Source organism: Poeciliopsis prolifica, unplaced genomic scaffold (assembly GCF_027474105.1).
Source record: "Poeciliopsis prolifica strain line A6 unplaced genomic scaffold, Auburn_PproV2 SCAFFOLD063, whole genome shotgun sequence".
NCBI lineage: Eukaryota > Metazoa > Chordata > Actinopteri > Cyprinodontiformes > Poeciliidae > Poeciliopsis > Poeciliopsis prolifica.
In genome coordinates this window covers 375,001-391,914 of record NW_026562438.1, presented here as the reverse complement: position 1 = coordinate 391,914, position 16,914 = coordinate 375,001, and the positions used below count along the sequence as shown (strand labels likewise).

Here is a 16,914-nt window from a genome sequence, read left to right as displayed (position 1 = left end):
AATGTTTCTATTCTATTCTATTCTATTCTATTCTATTCTATTCTATTCTATTCTATTCTATTCTACTCTATTCTATTCTATTCTATTCTATTCTATTCTATTCTATTCATTTCTGTTCTATTCTATTCTATTCTTTCTGAACGTAGGTCTGTGTTTTTCCCTCCATCACTCGATCCCTGTACGTTTCATTTCCTGGTTGGGGTCTCGGCAGTTAAACTGGTCATCACTAAAGAAGAAAAAGGAAAATCTTTTGGTTTGGTTTAATCCAAAATTAAATGAAAATGTGGAGAAATGTTTTTCCATTATATTCCAACAAGCGTATAGCTGAGCCCATTTTGTGTTAAATTTTTCTGTTCATGTCACAGAATCGTTTTGATGGTTTTTAGTTATTGTTTGTTTTTTGTTTCTTGTTTTTAGTTATTGTTTGTTTCTAGTTTTTAGTTATTGTTTGTTTCTAGTTTATAGTTATTGTTTGTTTCTTGTTTTTAGTTATTGTTTGTTTCTTGTTTCTAGTTTTTAGTTATTGTTTGTTTCTAGTTTTTAGTTTTTAGTTATTGTTTGTTTCTAGTTTCTTGTTTTTAGTTATTGTTTGTTTCTTGTTTCTTGTTTTTAGTTATTGTTTGTTTCTTGTTTCTTGTTTTTAGTTGTTGTTTGTTTCTTGTTTCTTGTTTTTAGTTATTGTTTGTTTCTAGTTTCTTGTTTTTAGTTATTGTTTGTTTCTTGTTTCTAGTTTTTAGTTATTGTTTGTTTCTAGTTTCTTGTTTTTAGTTATTGTTTGTTTCTTGTTTCTTGTTTTTAGTTATTGTTTGTTTCTTGTTTCTTGTTTTAGTTGTTGTTTGTTTCTTGTTTCTTGTTTTTAGTTATTGTTTGTTTCTAGTTTCTTGTTTTTAGTTATTGTTTGTTTCTTGTTTCTAGTTTTTAGTTATTGTTTGTTTCTTGTTTCTTGTTTTTAGTTATTGTTTGTTTCTTGTTTCTTGTTTTTAGTTATTGTTTGTTTCTAGTTTCTTGTTTTTAGTTATTGTTTGTTTCTTGTTTCTTGTTTTTAGTTGTTGTTTGTTTCTTGTTTCTTGTTTTTAGTTATTGTTTGTTTCTAGTTTCTTGTTTTTAGTTATTGTTTGTTTCTTGTTTCTTGTTTTTAGTTGTTGTTTGTTTCTTGTTTCTAGTTTTTAGTTATTGTTTGTTTCTTGTTTCTTGTTTTTAGTTATTGTTTGTTTCTAGTTTCTTGTTTTTAGTTATTGTTTGTTTCTTGTTTCTTGTTTTTAGTTATTGTTTGTTTCTTGTTTCTAGTTTTAGTTATTGTTTGTTTCTAGTTTCTTGTTTTTAGTTATTGTTTGTTTCTTGTTTCTTGTTTTTAGTTATTGTTTGTTTCTTGTTTCTTGTTTTTAGTTATTGTTTGTTTCTTGTTTCTTGTTTTTAGTTGTTGTTTGTTTCTTGTTTCTAGTTTTTAGTTATTGTTTGTTTCTTGTTTCTTGTTTTAGTTATTGTTTGTTTCTAGTTTTGTTTTTAGTTATTGTTTGTTTCTTGTTTCTAGTTTTTAGTTATTGTTTGTTTCTAGTTTCTTGTTTTTAGTTATTGTTTGTTTCTTGTTTTTAGTTGTTGTTTGTTTCTTGTTTCTTGTTTTTAGTTATTGTTTGTTTCTTGTTTTTAGTTATTGTTTGTTTCTTGTTTCTTGTTTTTAGTTATTGTTTGTTTCTTGTTTCTTGTTTTTAGTTGTTGTTTGTTTCTAGTTTCTTGTTTTTAGTTATTGTTTGTTTCTTGTTTTAGTGATTGTTTGTTTCTTGTTTCTTGTTTTTAGTTATTGTTTGTTTCTTGTTTCTGTTTTTAGTTTGTTTGTTTCTTGTTTCTAGTTTTTAGTTATTGTTTGTTTCTAGTTTTTAGTTATTGTTTGTTTCTTGTTTCTTGTTTTTAGTTATTGTTTGTTTCTTGTTTCTTGTTTTTAGTTATTGTTTGTTTCTTGTTTCTTGTTTTTAGTTATTGTTTGTTTCTTGTTTCTAGTTTTTTAGTTATTGTTTGTTTCTTGTTTCTTGTTTTTAGTTATTGTTTGTTTCTAGTTTCTTGTTTTTAGTTATTGTTTGTTTCTTGTTTCTAGTTTTTAGTTATTGTTTGTTTCTAGTTTCTTGTTTTTAGTTATTGTTTGTTTCTTGTTTTTAGTTGTTGTTTGTTTCTTGTTTCTTGTTTTTAGTTATTGTTTGTTTCTTGTTTCTTGTTTTTAGTTATTGTTTGTTTCTTGTTTCTTGTTTTTAGTTATTGTTTGTTTCTTGTTTCTTGTTTTTAGTTGTTGTTTGTTTCTAGTTTCTTGTTTTTAGTTATTGTTTGTTTCTTGTTTTTAGTGATTGTTTGTTTCTTGTTTCTTGTTTTTAGTTATTGTTTGTTTCTTGTTTCTTGTTTTTAGTTGTTGTTTGTTTCTTGTTTCTAGTTTTTAGTTATTGTTTGTTTCTAGTTTTTAGTTATTGTTTGTTTCTTGTTTCTTGTTTTTAGTTATTGTTTGTTTCTTGTTTCTTTTTTAGTTATTGTTTGTTTCTTGTTTCTTGTTTTTAGTTATTGTTTGTTTCTTGTTTCTAGTTTTTAGTTATTGTTTGTTTCTTGTTTCTTGTTTTTAGTTGTTGTTTGTTTCTTGTTTTTAGTTATTGTTTGTTTCTTGTTTCTTGTTTTTAGTTATTGTTTGTTTCTTGTTTCTTGTTTTTAGTTATTGTTTGTTTCTTGTTTCTTGTTTTTAGTTATTGTTTGTTTCTTGTTTCTAGTTTTTAGTTATTGTTTGTTTCTTGTTTCTTGTTTTTAGTTGTTGTTTGTTTCTTGTTTCTTGTTTTTAGTTATTGTTTGTTTCTAGTTTTTAGTTATTGTTTGTTTCTAGTTTTTAGTTATTGTTTGTTTCTTGTTTCTTGTTTTTAGTTGTTGTTTGTTTCTTGTTTCTTGTTTTTAGTTGTTGTTTGTTTCTTGTTTCTTGTTTTTAGTTGTTGTTTGTTTCTTGTTTCTTGTTTTTAGTTATTGTTTTTTCTTGTTTCTTGTTTTTTGTTGTTGTTTGTTTCTTGTTTCTTGTTTTTAGTTGTTGTTTGTTTCTTGTTTCTTGTTTTTTAGTTGTTGTTTGTTTCTTGTTTCTTGTTTTTAGTTTGTTGTTTGTTTTGTTTTTAGTTGTTGTTTGTTTCTTGTTTCTTGTTTTTAGTTATTGTTTGTTTCTTGTTTCTTGTTTTTAGTTATTGTTTGTTTCTTGTTTCTTGTTTTTAGTTGTTGTTTGTTTCTTGTTTCTTGTTTTTAGTTATTGTTTGTTTCTAGTTTCTTGTTTTTAGTTATTGTTTGTTTCTTGTTTCTAGTTTTTAGTTATTGTTTGTTTCTAGTTTTTAGTTGTTGTTTGTTTCTTGTTTCTAGTTTTTAGTTATTGTTTGTTTCTTGTTTTTAGTGATTGTTTGTTTCTAGTTTTTAGTTGTTGTTTGTTTCTTGTTTCTTGTTTTTAGTTATTGTTTGTGTGCTGTTTGTGTTTTCCATCCTTTTGCTGCCTGGTCATTACTGCAGAGAGGAATCTGCCTTTAATAACTAACCTACTAGTTTAATAGAGGTCAAATAAATAAATGAACATACAGTCTATATGATTGTAGAGGATTAAATATGTTTTTCTCTTTGTACATTTTGTGTTTTTCCCAAAGTGCTTTGAAATGACTTCCATTGTGAATCGATGCTCTATAAATAAGCTGAATTGAAAATTGAGTTGAACTTTTGCTTTTCTGAAAGGACAGCTTTGTGTTGAGTGCAGGGTGATATTTGAGCACGGAGCATTTCTGCTTTTAGTGTCATTTAAATGTCATGAGAGGTTTGACAGGCGCAGCAGGGGATCAACAGCAGCTGCAGACAGAAGAGGAAACGTGATGAAGATGAAGATTGTGATGAAGTCTCCAGGGGTTGGAAGAAGCTGAGCAAATTATTATTATTCAGTTTGGGAACTAAAAGTGGATAAACATATTCTCTGCCTCCTGATTCGTCGATGTTTGTTTGTCTGTTTTCCATTTGTGAAGTTGTGTCATTTTAAACTTCTTCCTTTTCTGAGGACGGTTCTGAGTTTGGTCTGATGTCAACAGTTTGTTCTCCCTCTGCACAGTTTGGGGAAATACCTGCATCAAACACAACTGAGCAACAAAATGTTTCATCTGACACAATTATTACAGTGAATTTTTCCTTTTCTTCTGATTTCACGTTCATCTGGCCCCCAGAGGTGTCGGTGATTCCCCGGCTTTTCCTGTGTCTTAAATTCAAAGTCACCTGAGAGAAAACGCTTCAGTCTGACGGAGGTAACGACATAAAGTCCAGTGAAATGCCCAGGGCATCCTGCTGGATCAAACAGCTGATTTCTTGCAAGGAGTTTTTTTGTTTTTGCACAAAAAGTGTTTTTTTGTATCATTTATCTGTAGTTCACTGATTCAGTTCAGTGGAAATGCCAGCAAACGTAAAATCTGAACTCATCCATTTCATGTCTGGTTGGAATCCCAATCAGTCCAGAATTACTCTGAAGATATTACTATTTTTGGTAAAACAACTAAAAATGTATGAAAATGAAACCAGAATAAGCTGTTTAAGAGCACTGCTCTCTAAACCAGAGTGATTTCCTCATGTGTCTCTGGATGCTCAAACTCTGTGGACCGATTTCAAATAGACAACAAATTCTCATCTCAACAATGAGACTTTTCTAAAGGGAAAATGTCCCAAAGATGCATAACTACATGATGATAACACAGAAAAATGAGTAAGCACTGGTTCTTTCCCCAAACATCATCTAAACTGGAAAAGAGGTGAGCGTCTGATAAACCTGAACTCACCAGAACAGAGTCTGTTTGGTCCACTTTGCTCTGAAATTGTGAAATATTTTGGATCTTTGCTTCAAGAAAAGGAACAACCCAAAGCCAAGGGACGTGAACGTGACAGATTTCTCTAGTAGTGAGTCAGGAGTCATGGCATCACATTGTTGTTTGTGAGCATAATGTGTCTGTTGTTTTGACTTTTTATTTTCTGGTCCATCGCCTGTGCAACACATCAACAAATGTCTACAGTGATAAAAATAAGTGATATAAACCCTCTAAGCTTTCTGCAGGTTTTTACCAACAAAGCCTGCAGAAAGTAGAAAACTTTCTTCAGTGCCTGAGCCAAATGAAGACAGAGTATTGAACTGCAGCTACTCTCAGATTTTCTTCCAGCCACATGTGGCTTAAAGTTTCTGTTCAAGGCAAAGTGAGTGAATTTCTAGTGGCTACTTTAGTCCAGTTAATTATCAGGCAGAACATCGAAACCTGACTTTTAGCTGCTTCTGCTGAAAAGCTACGATTCCATCCAGATGTCATGCAAATTTTGAGCAAACTTTCCAAATTTTGCAAAAAAAGAAAAACATTTGAATCAGTAGTTTTTTCCTCTACAGGTTTGGAGCGAATCAACCGGGCTGCACAGAGCGCAACTGCAGAATTACACTCTCAGAAAAATGGAGGGACATTTTCAGGAATGCGTTGCTATCAGAAGTTGTTCTGTCAGGTCAGCTGCTGGTTCCAATGTTTGTGGCGTCCAGAAACTCGCAGGAAGAACTGACTCTAATGCAGGCGACACAGCTGATCATTCATGGAGATAAATGCTCGCAAATTTGGCAAATGGTCCATTTCCCCTTCGAGATGGAACTAGAAACCTTCTTGAAGGAATGTAGTTCCATCCAACTTCTTTTTGGAAAAGCCAAAAATCTGCTGAAAACTTTTTTCTTTTCTTTACAAAATTGAGGAAGATATTGAAAAATGTGTCATCTCCATTAATCTTTGTGGTGAATCAGAGTCGGATGGCTTTTACTGAGCCGTTCTGGAGGATCAGTCACGCAGGCTGCATTTCTCCTGAGTAGTTTCTTCCTTTATGGTTTGTCATATTAATCTTCATGTCATAAACTTCCATTTACGCTGGAGAAACTGATATCACTGCCTTTGTGTTCGATGGGCAGCCTCTCAACGCACACTTTAAGGAACATGATTGCAGATCCAAAACGAATGAAAGAAGAAATAAAAACACTAAGAAAGTTCAGATCAACTGATTTGTGCCGAAAATAACCAGAAAAAATATTAAAGAAGTGAAAGAGTGAGGAAACAGTTGGGTTTTTTGAACGTGGTTTGAGCAGATGACTCTGAAATCTTTCTTTAGTTATTTTAATCAGCCTTTTTCAACCGAGAAAGTCCAAATGAGAAACTATTCTTCTTTCAAGGAGTTCAGGTCAACATGTGCTTGAAAAACAAAGTAACAGGTTAAAATGAGGTGAATGTTAGAAAGAGAAATGCAACCCATGGTCAGATGAAAGGCAGCTTGTGTTTTACTTTGATTCTTTTGGCCTGCAGCCGCATTTTAAATTAACCAGCACTTGAATTTGAAGCATTAGCATGAAAGTCCACACTCGTTTTTAGGAAATGCACAAGAAAACTTTGCTGTATCAGAGGGAGACATCTGACAGAAATCAAAGCTGAAGTGGAGGTGAACCATGCAGCACCAGATACCCAGAACTTCACAGGAATCCATCAGGGAAAGGACTGAGAGACAGAAATGGAGCAGATTGGTCTAAAACTCAGATCTGAGTCTTATTGAGATTCTGCTGGAGATTTAAAACCAACAGTGCATGAAAGAAATCCATCAAACATCACAGAGCTGAGACTCTCCTGTCAGTTTCAGGATGTTTATGAAGGTTAAAATATGGATATTCCTTCCAAGCAGCAAAACTTTGCTGTAATCTTGACGCGGTCTTGATGTAGTTCCACAGGATTTTTTTAGTTTCGGTTGTTTTCATTTCTTGTACCTTCCGGAGGAAAGACTCGTGTTTGTTAGGAAAAACAAGAACCGGCCCGGCGGATAACTTCATGTACAGGCGAACAACTGACTTCTTACTGAGGAGAAAGGCCGGTTTTCGTTCACACCGTCCAGTGAAGAGTAAAAGATTTTGGTTCCAAAGACCCAGAAGGATCTTCTGAAATGTTCTTCACGCTCCTCAGGTTTTCTGAACCTTCATCCAGGTCTTCTATAGGAACTGGGTTTGTAATTTGTGCTTAAATTTTGGACTGAAGAGAAAGTGGCGAACCTCTTTCCCCAGGGAATGAGCTGGCTGGCTGATCAGGGTCATGCTGAAGATCTGATGACCCAAACATGACACAACTCTGGTTCATCCCTTCAGCTCAGCCGTCTTTTCATGCCTGAATGATCTGATGTGAAAACCTGAGGAACTGTTGAAAGGTTTTAAACCAGCCCTGGATCCCAGTGCGGTACAGATCCTTATTAAACCTGGAAGACTTAAAGAAAATGGTCCCTGAAGAAATCATTGCATCTGTCAGCCAACTTTACATCGACTCTCCAAATCTCCAATGATTAAAAAGCTAATGTGACTCATGGATGGATTTATGTAATCAGGTGTGAGTGGCTTATTATAGTCCATCACAAAAGCTTTTCTACTGTATTTTTAGCATTCTGGCTGAGGAACTGTTTCTGACTGGATCTGGGAATTTTTTTTTCTCAGGAGGAATTTTCCAAAACTATCCCAAAACTTCAGGCGTTAATGAGTGTTGAGGTCAGACATCACGATATCTGGAAACAATTTGACATGTCATTGCTCACACCGGCTCACCTTTACTCAGAGACAAGCATGCAGGGAATGGCAGTGAGCGCTGCAGAGGCTGAAATGTGACCGTGTGAGTCGATCGCTGTGTTTCTGTCGAAGTGTTAACCTGCTGGAGGAAGCTCACAGATGTTGCACCAAATTTGCGGCTTCCTGTTTTGCAGCTGCTGCTTGATGCATCTTGTAAATAAATACCTTTGAGGTTTCAGTCCATGTCTGTTTGCATTATCACCTTCAGACACGAAACATTGCTGAAGAATTTACTGACATGAACAATATTCACATTTATTTATGTCTTTCTTTGTTATTTTGAGACTAATTAATGTCTCTTCAGAGTCTCATTTAAAAAGTTTGTGTTTACAGAATAAACACGTGGGCTTTTGTTTCGATGGATTTGGTGGGAAGTGGCGCCACCCTGTGGTCAAATCGCTGCTGGCCACTTCAGACATTATTAAAAGTTTATCTAAAGTTCACTTACACTACAACATATCTTAATGTGTCATAAAAAAACAGCGTTTGAGCTTCATCTGAGGATGATGACGTCATCAGAGCAGGAATCCAGATCAGAGTTGATATGTTAAAATTATTGATTATTGTTAGCAATCATTACCTCCCAAGAAAAGCTGGAATGAGGACATGAATGTCTTCACATCAGGAGTAATGGCTGCATACACTGAATATTTTACATCTTTCACCATTTTTATTATTATTTTTTTATTTTAATAATAATAATAATATCTGATGACCTTCCATCATTTTAACGGATTCCTATCCAGACAGCTGAGCACAAGCAAGGACATTTTTTAATGTAATGCATCAGCTAACTGAATTAATTTCATATGCATATAAGTTTCCATCTGAGTGTTTTCTCCCGGTCCGACTCCAGGCGTCTCCCGATCCTGCAGCCCCTGCTGCTGGAAACTTCTCCTTCAGAAAGTCTTGCTGGCTTCTGATCACTTCAGTTGGAGAAATGTTCCCTGATTTCAAAACTTTGGCTGGTAATTCCAGTCTCCAGTGTGGCAGCAGAGACTGGATTCATCTTCCAGATCAACACATGAACCCAGAGACGTTTGATCACAGTCGAACTGGTTCCAGTTCAGCTCCATGAGGACCAGCAGGAGGCTGTGAGACGGTGCGTTCAGGCCACAGCCAGAGAATCGCTCATAATTTAAGAACGATATTTTACTTTCATAAATTTTATTCGTCTTGATGATGGCATGATGAGGGTTCTCCATTCAACTTGTTGAATGTTAGCTAAACTGAATGAAAATAAAATGCTATGATTTTAATTTTAAAAGTTCATGGATAAAAATATGAAAATATGATTTCTTTCAGTCAAATTGACGGACAAAAAAACCGTCTAGCGTTCCTTCAGACCGGTGCGCCACCTGTCAGAATTTGGTGTAGAAGTTAATGTTCCTTTAGAACATATTTAATGCAAAAATAAAATCCATCATTTCACACACAATTCAGACTCCAGTTAAATGAACAGCCACAGGACTGCAACACATATTGTTCATAAATGTATGAAAGACTATAATCAGTGAACATGGCAACACCAAGAGTCACACAAAAATGAAATGTTAGACACAAAAACACAATGTGACTTATAATAAGAATAAATTTTATTAGTTTTCTGTTTAACAACCACAATAAAATATTTAATTATAAATTATAAAACACACAGAAAAGTTACAAAATAAGAAAGATGGAGGAGGTTTTTATGGCCCATTCACAGTTGGCATTGAAACTTTCTGCTGGCTTCAAACTGAGGATGAAGTTCACTAAACCAAAAGGCCTGAGAGGAAGAGCCTGTTGTTCAACAAGTAGGAGTAAAATCTGCATTTAAACATGTCTGATGGAGTTAGTGTTCCATGTCGGCCACAGGAGGGATGGAAATACTTCACAAATGTTTTTGGGGAAACAAATCAAACCACATGGATGGACGGGTCACAAGTTGTAGCAGGACTGCCGGTCCTGGCGCGTTAATGGAGCTGGAAAGCTCCCCAGAACGAATCGCCTCGGAGAAATTCTCCTGTGATGTTCAGCCTCACGCTGTCGCCTTCGGTCAGAATCACCATCTTCCCCAACCAGACCGACTCGCCCGCCGCCGAGACAGACGCCAAAACCATCTCCTCCTTCTTTGGATTTTCAGAGGCATTTCTTATCAACATCACAGAAGGGCGAAGTTTGTGCATCTGGTTCTTCCTGAAGACCACCTGGGCGTAGAAGAAGAAGTGGGAGCTCTCAGGGCGGCTGCTGTTGAAGCAGATGGAGTTCTGCTGCAGGGACAGGGAGCAGGACCCACAGGACACGCGTTCCACCCACGAGTCTTTACTAAAGTCTGCCAGAAAACAAGAACCAAAGGAAACACTTCATTCCCAAGTTTTCTTTAACCTTTATCAAATGTTTCTAAGACAAGTACCAGAGGGCATGATGGGTTGTTGGTATCATCAATCAATCAATTAATCAATCAATCAATTAAGTTTATTTGTTTAGCTGATTTCAGCAACAATGAGGTTCAAAGACAGATATGAAGCCGTCTTACATACATTATGCTGTCACTGAAACCAGTAACAGATTTTACATTTTTTCAAGTTCCACCATTAAAACACATCAAATATGTTGTCAGTGTTCCAGTGGTTACTGGTGGTTTACACTCAGTGCTTCTGATGTTTTGCAGTTTTCTGGAAGTTCGTTCCAGATTTGTGGTGCATAGAAGCTGAAAGCTGCTTCTTCATGTTTGGTTCTGGTTCTGGGGATGCTGAGCAGAACCAGAACCAGAAAACCTGAGAGGTCTGGAGGGTTGATGCAACAGCAGCGGATCTATCATGGTACAAAACCGTTCTGTGATTCGGCTTCCTGGTTTCAGTCAGAACTCCAGCAGCAGCGTTTTGGATCAGCTGCAGTAACCAGGGACTAAAACATGTGGCTCAGTTTCTCTACATGTGTGTTCTGCAGATTTCTGCACAGCTCCCTCTTGAAAATGGAGTTTTACCTGGTTACATAAAGACCATAAAAAAAAAGATTTTGCTGAGACGTCAGTCCTTTAATCCTGGGAATGTTCTCCAGGTGATAGAAGGCTGACTTTGTAGCTGTCTTTATGTGGCTCTGGAGGTCAGAGTTCATCTCCACACCCAGATTTCAGGCCTGATCTTTTTTTTTCTAGCTGTAATAACTGAAGCATAATTCTAGATCGTTCCTCAAATGCAGAACAATTTTTAAAAATCCTCAGAAAACCTGGAGAACTTTAAACGATTTAGAGTTTCAGGTTGAAAAAACAAGGAAGAAACTCTTGATTTTTGCTCAAGTCAAGTCAGTGAAACTCAGGCAGAGATGATGGCGTCCAAAAGGGAGAGAAAACAGAATATATGGAAATGATAGAAGATTAAATGTGTTTAAGTTGCTAATGTGTGTCTGCGTTACAGATCTGTGCACAGGGATGAAAGAAGATTTGTAATAAAAATGAGATAATTGAGTTCAGTTGGGCTTCCAGCTGAATAAACAGATCTGTTTCATCATCAGCTGCGAGAAATAAAACCCTGCAGAGGCTGAGCCTCCAATTAGAGCCTAATCTCCTCTGTCAGCCCAGGCAAAACATCAAACTCATGTTAGCTGCTTGGCTCATAATTATGCCTAAAGTCATTACAGCTCTGCTCAGGTTTGTTGTGGTTGTAGGAAGCCACTTCACACAGGAAGGAGCCGCCATGGTGGGAGGAAAGCGACACGAGCGACGAGGCTGGATTCTCTGCTCCGTCTCACACACACTAACGCCGGCCAAATTAAAGCCACTGTCTTCAGATATTCTAAGAAAGGTTTCATCTTTTGCTAAAAGACATTCCAGAGCGAACAGTTTCAGGATTTTTGAAAGGAGTGGACTGAAGGTGGCGACACAAACGTGGCGTTTATGTAGCAGAAGTGGGTGAGTTTCAGGGCCGGTTCTGTTCTCAGAATGACGACGTTTCTCCCAGAACATGTTTGAAGTTTTTGTAACCAAACATGCAGGCGTCATATCAGCGCTTTTCATCAACACAAATAAGGTTAAAGGTCAAGGCTTCAGCAATGAGGGCTGATTATCTGTTACCTTGTAATTTAATGATTATAATATTGTCCTTAAAGTTAAAATATCCTTTGTGATTTATGAATGTTTAATACTTATTTAAACAATGTCTGAATTATTAAAGTTTCCTCTCATTAAAAACTTGTTACTGATAATTTGTTACCATAGTCACACATCCGTCCTACATTCACATTTTTCCTCGTTAACATCCTAATCGGTGCTTTGATAAAAGAGGTTTATGTGTCTTCAGGTGATAAAAGGCCAACTTTGTAACGATCTTTATGTGGTTCAGGTCAGAGTTCATCAGAGTTCAGGTGTCGGGTGTGTTTATTTCACACTTTCACAAAGGAAAATCGGCTCCTTTGGGTAGGAAACCAAAGGAATTGATTCACTGCAGAGTAAAACATCATGTTGAGTTGCAGTTATTTAGAGGTTTGTGACATAAGAGCTCAACAAGTCATTCATGTGTGAATGTAAAATATTCCCACACAGCGGCTTCAGAGGTTCAGGTCATTGTGGTGTACCACAGGGATCAGTACACTCCCTCCACATTATTCTCCATTTCTCTCCTTTTCTTGATCCATTTAGTCAAATCACAGATGAACCTCGGCTACACACACCTGACCTGAACTGTGTGTGTGCTTCCAGCCTCACCTCAAACTTGTTGATTTGTTTTAAATTCAGACTTAAAATCTGTTGTGGTCACTCTCCTAGTTTTGTTCAAACAAGCTGCTATTTGAACAGTTGTTGTCCTGAACTGTAATTCTGACTGGATTCGACTGAATCTAAATAGATATGTGAGCATAAATTAACTCTGTTTGTGTTTCAACCTTAAATCATCTGTTGAAATTCCACAATTAGTTTGGAACATCGTCTGGTTATAAAATGTTTGCATATTTAATAGAGCATTTTTAATGAGGTTGTGGTTTCAAAGGTTAATAAATGTTGTGTATTGTTTCTATATAAATAAACGGGATACAGTACGATGCTAAGCAAACTCTGTGCTGCTTATTTTAAAGAGTTCACTGCTTTTCACAGCATGAAAAATCAGAAGTTTAACGGTTCAACCTGATAAACAGCAACAAATGAAAAAGACTTATTTTCTTTGAAACATGGAGAAAATCCTAAATAAAAGCTTAGAAACTATTAAACTGGTTCATTTCTTCTGAAAGTGAAATGAATGTTAGAAGGAAGTGAAGGTGAACTTACGTGTTTCCAGTTGAATATAGGAAGACGACTTTCCTGAAAAGCAACAAAGGACACTTATGTCAGCTTCCTGAATCAGTTTGGTAAATCATTATGAAGTTCCAACAAATGATCCAACACACCAGCAAGTCCCTCTGGGGAAAAGCGAGCGCTGACTGAAAAGAAAAATCAGATGAAACAAAGTTAGTGGCGTTGATCAGATTTACTCTGAAAGACAATCTGACTTTCTGATGCGTACCTGCTGCAGGGTTTTCCTGGGAGCCGCTGGGCTGGAAGGACAGAAGAAATCAGTGTTTATGGAGAATCATCTATCTATCTATCTATCTATCTATCTATCTATCTATCTATCTATCTATCTATCTATCTATCTATCTATCTATCTATCTATCTATCTATCTATCTATCTATCTATCTATCTATCTATCTATCTATCTATCTATCTATCTATCTATCTATCTATCTATCTATCTATCATCTATCTATCTATCTATCTATCTATCTATCTATCTATCTATCTATCTATCTATCTATCTATCTATCTATCTATCTATCTATCTATCTATCTATCTATCTATCTATCTATCTATCTATCTATCTATCTATCTATCTATCTATCTATCTATCTATCTATCTATCTATCTATCTATCTATCTATCTATCTATCTATCTATCTATCTATCTATCTATCTATCTATCTATCTATCTATCTATCTATCTATCTATCTATCTATCTATCTATCTATCTATCTATCTATCTATCTATCTATCTATCTATCTATCTATCTATCTATCTATCTATCTATCTATCTATCTATCTATCTATCTATCTATCTATCTATCTATCTATCTATCTATCTATCTATCTATCTATCTATCTATCTATCTATCTATCTATCTATCTATCTATCTATCTATCTATCTATATTCTATCTATCTATCTATCTATCTTATCTATCTATCTATCTATCTATCTATCTATCTATCTATCTATCTATCTATCTATCTATCTATCTATCTATCTATCTATCTATCTATCTATCTATCTATCTATCTATCTATCTATCTATCTATCTATCTATCTATCTATCTATCTATCTATCTATCTATCTATCTATCTATCTATCTATCTATCTATCTATCTATCTATCTATCTATCTATCTATCTATCTATCTATCTATCTATCTATCTATCTATCTATCTTTAAATGTGTTATAACTCACTCAGTTTCACATATTTGACGAACAAAAACCTGATTTGAGAAAGATAAAGATCATCAGAGTGAAAATGTTTCTGAACCTCTGGAAAAACCCCAGGACTGTCAGAGTGGAAAATGCTGCCACCTACAGGCCAAAAGTAAACAAGCTCAGGTTTTAACTTCAATGAATGGATTAAACTTCATCATCAAAAACTAATCCATGCGACTGTTCTGCACCAGATTGCTGTTATACTTACCTATCAAGATGTTTTAGATATTTTTCTAAATTGCAAGTTAACAACAATATTTGGACAGAACTGACCAGCTGCAGCCAAAAATAAATACCTAAAGCAACTAATAAAATATCTTTGGCAGTTTAGATATATATATGCTTAAACGATTTTCTCAGTATAAGCTTCTGATCCAACCAGTAAAGTGTAAAAATACAGAAATCATTGTGTTTTTTTCTCTCCATGTTTTCTTCAAGGAGTAATCTGTGATCTCTGATTCTCTCATGTGATTAATAATCTCTGTGCATCACTTTGGTTCTGACCGACCCAATAATCGCCTCATTACAAATCGACTTAGAGAGAAAACGTCAGTATTTGTCATCGTCATCGTTCCAAGTTCAGATCTGCTCTGGTGCTATAAAAGGAATCCTGCTGTCACTGGGTTTGTGTGATTAGCTCGTTAGCTGTTAGCTTACATCACCAGTAGGAGTTTCACAGATGATTATCTCACTGCAGACGATGTTATCTCATCAGGAGTAATACATTTGATACCACCTGTTTGAGAAAAGTTAGATTTTCTGTATTTAAAATTTTTGAATTCAAACTATTTGGCAACAAGCCACAAATTGTTTTCATGGCTTGTCTTTGAATCTATGCTCAAATATTTTCAAGGCGTCAAAGTTTTGAACCTGCAATGTGAAAATGTGTGGATGAGGTTTACTTACCGGCTCAGATTTTGGTTTGATGGACGCGACAAAGGCGGCCATGATGACCAGGGCCATGGTGAGGAGTCCGCACCACACATGGAGCAGCAGGTACTTCTGAGACGACCGGCACTGACCCTCCATTCTGACAAACACAAACAGCAGCATCAGACGGAGGCTGTCAGCACTGAGGAGGTGCAGCACTGACTTCACTCTTGTTTCCAGCTGTGATGATTCTCAGCTCAAAGTTTCCACCTCTGAACTCAGATCAGCATCATCCTGTGGGCAGCGGCGAGGAAGAGGAGGAGTACGGTTTGAACACACGCCGTTGGTTTCTGACAGTCTCAGAGGGCAAATTTAGAACAGGGAGAAAAATTTGTGCTCTGTTTTCATGCCAATTCAATGATTGCATCAAACCTCCAACCCAGTGACAAAGCAAACATGATTCTCTTTCTTCACTTGTTTCATTTCACAGGATTTAAGTTTTACTCCAATTCTTCTGCCGTTGCTTTGATTCAGGGAGAAAAATCACAACTCAGTGACATGAATGAGGAAGACACCATCCATCATCCATCCATCCATCCATCCATCCATCCATCCATCCATCCATCCATCATCCATCCAACCATCCATCCATCCATCATCCATCCAACCATCCATCCATCCATCATCCATCCAACCATCCATCCATCCATCATCCATCCATCCATCCATCCATCCATCCATCCATCCATCATCCATCCATCCATCCATCCATCCATCCATCCATCCATCATCCATCCAACCATCCATCCATCCATCATCCATCCAACCATCCATCCATCCATCATCCATCCAACCATCCATCCATCCATCATCCATCCATCCATCCATCCATCCATCCATCCATCCATCCATCATCCATCCATCCATCCATCCATCCATCCATCCATCCATCCATCCATCCACCATCCATCCATCCATCATCCATCCATCCATCCATCCATCCATCCATCCATCCATCATCCATCCATCCATCATCCATCATCCATCCATCCATCCATCCATCCATCCATCATCCATCATCCATCCATCCATCCATCATCCATCATCCATCCATCCATCATCCATCCATCCATCCATCATCCATCCATCCATCCATCATCCATCCAACCATCCATCCATCCATCCATCCATCCATCCATCCATCCATCCATCATCCATCCATCCATCATCCATCATCCATCCATCCATCCATCATCCATCATCCATCATCCATCCATCCATCCATCATCCATCATCCATCCATCCATCATCCATCATCCATCCATCCATCCATCATCCATCATCCATCCATCCATCCATCCATCATCCATCCATCCATCCATCATCCATCCATCCATCATCCATCATCCATCCATCCATCATCCATCATCCATCCATCCATCCATCATCCATCATCCATCCATCCATCATCCATCATCCATCCATCCATCATCCATCATCCATCCATCATCCATCATCCATCCATCCATCCATCATCCATCCATCCATCCATCCATCCATCATCCATCATCCATCCATCCATCATCATCCATCCATCCATCCATCCATCCATCCATCCATCATCCATCATCCATCCTCCATCCATCCATCCATCCATCCATCCATCCATCATCCATCATCCATCCATCCATCATCCATCCATCCATCCATCCATCCATCCATCATCCATCATCCATCCATCCATCATCCATCCATCCATCCATCATCCATCCATCATCCATCCATCCATCCATCATCCATCCATCCATCATACATCCATCCATCCATCCATCCATCATCCATCATCCATCCATCCATCCATCATCCATCCATCCATCCATCCATCCATCCATCATCCATCCATCCATCATCCATCCATCCATCCATCCAT

General features: G+C 36.5%; 1 protein-coding gene across 1 annotated transcript in view; it reads right to left on the bottom strand.

Annotated features, from left to right (window-relative positions):
• Positions 1-9,291: 9,291 nt before the first annotated feature.
• The window catches only part of LOC129379973 (uncharacterized), a 12,167-nt gene continuing 4,544 nt past the window's right edge, over positions 9,292-16,914 (bottom strand). The window contains exons 2-6 of the mRNA XM_055060933.1: positions 15,021-15,144; positions 13,108-13,138; positions 12,992-13,024; positions 12,873-12,905; positions 9,292-9,947 (exon numbers count right to left, since the gene is read on the bottom strand). Of these exons, the coding sequence (XP_054916908.1) occupies positions 9,589-9,947; positions 12,873-12,905; positions 12,992-13,024; positions 13,108-13,138; positions 15,021-15,144 (580 nt within the window). The 3' untranslated portion in view covers positions 9,292-9,588. The remainder of the gene's footprint in view (positions 9,948-12,872; positions 12,906-12,991; positions 13,025-13,107; positions 13,139-15,020; positions 15,145-16,914) is intronic.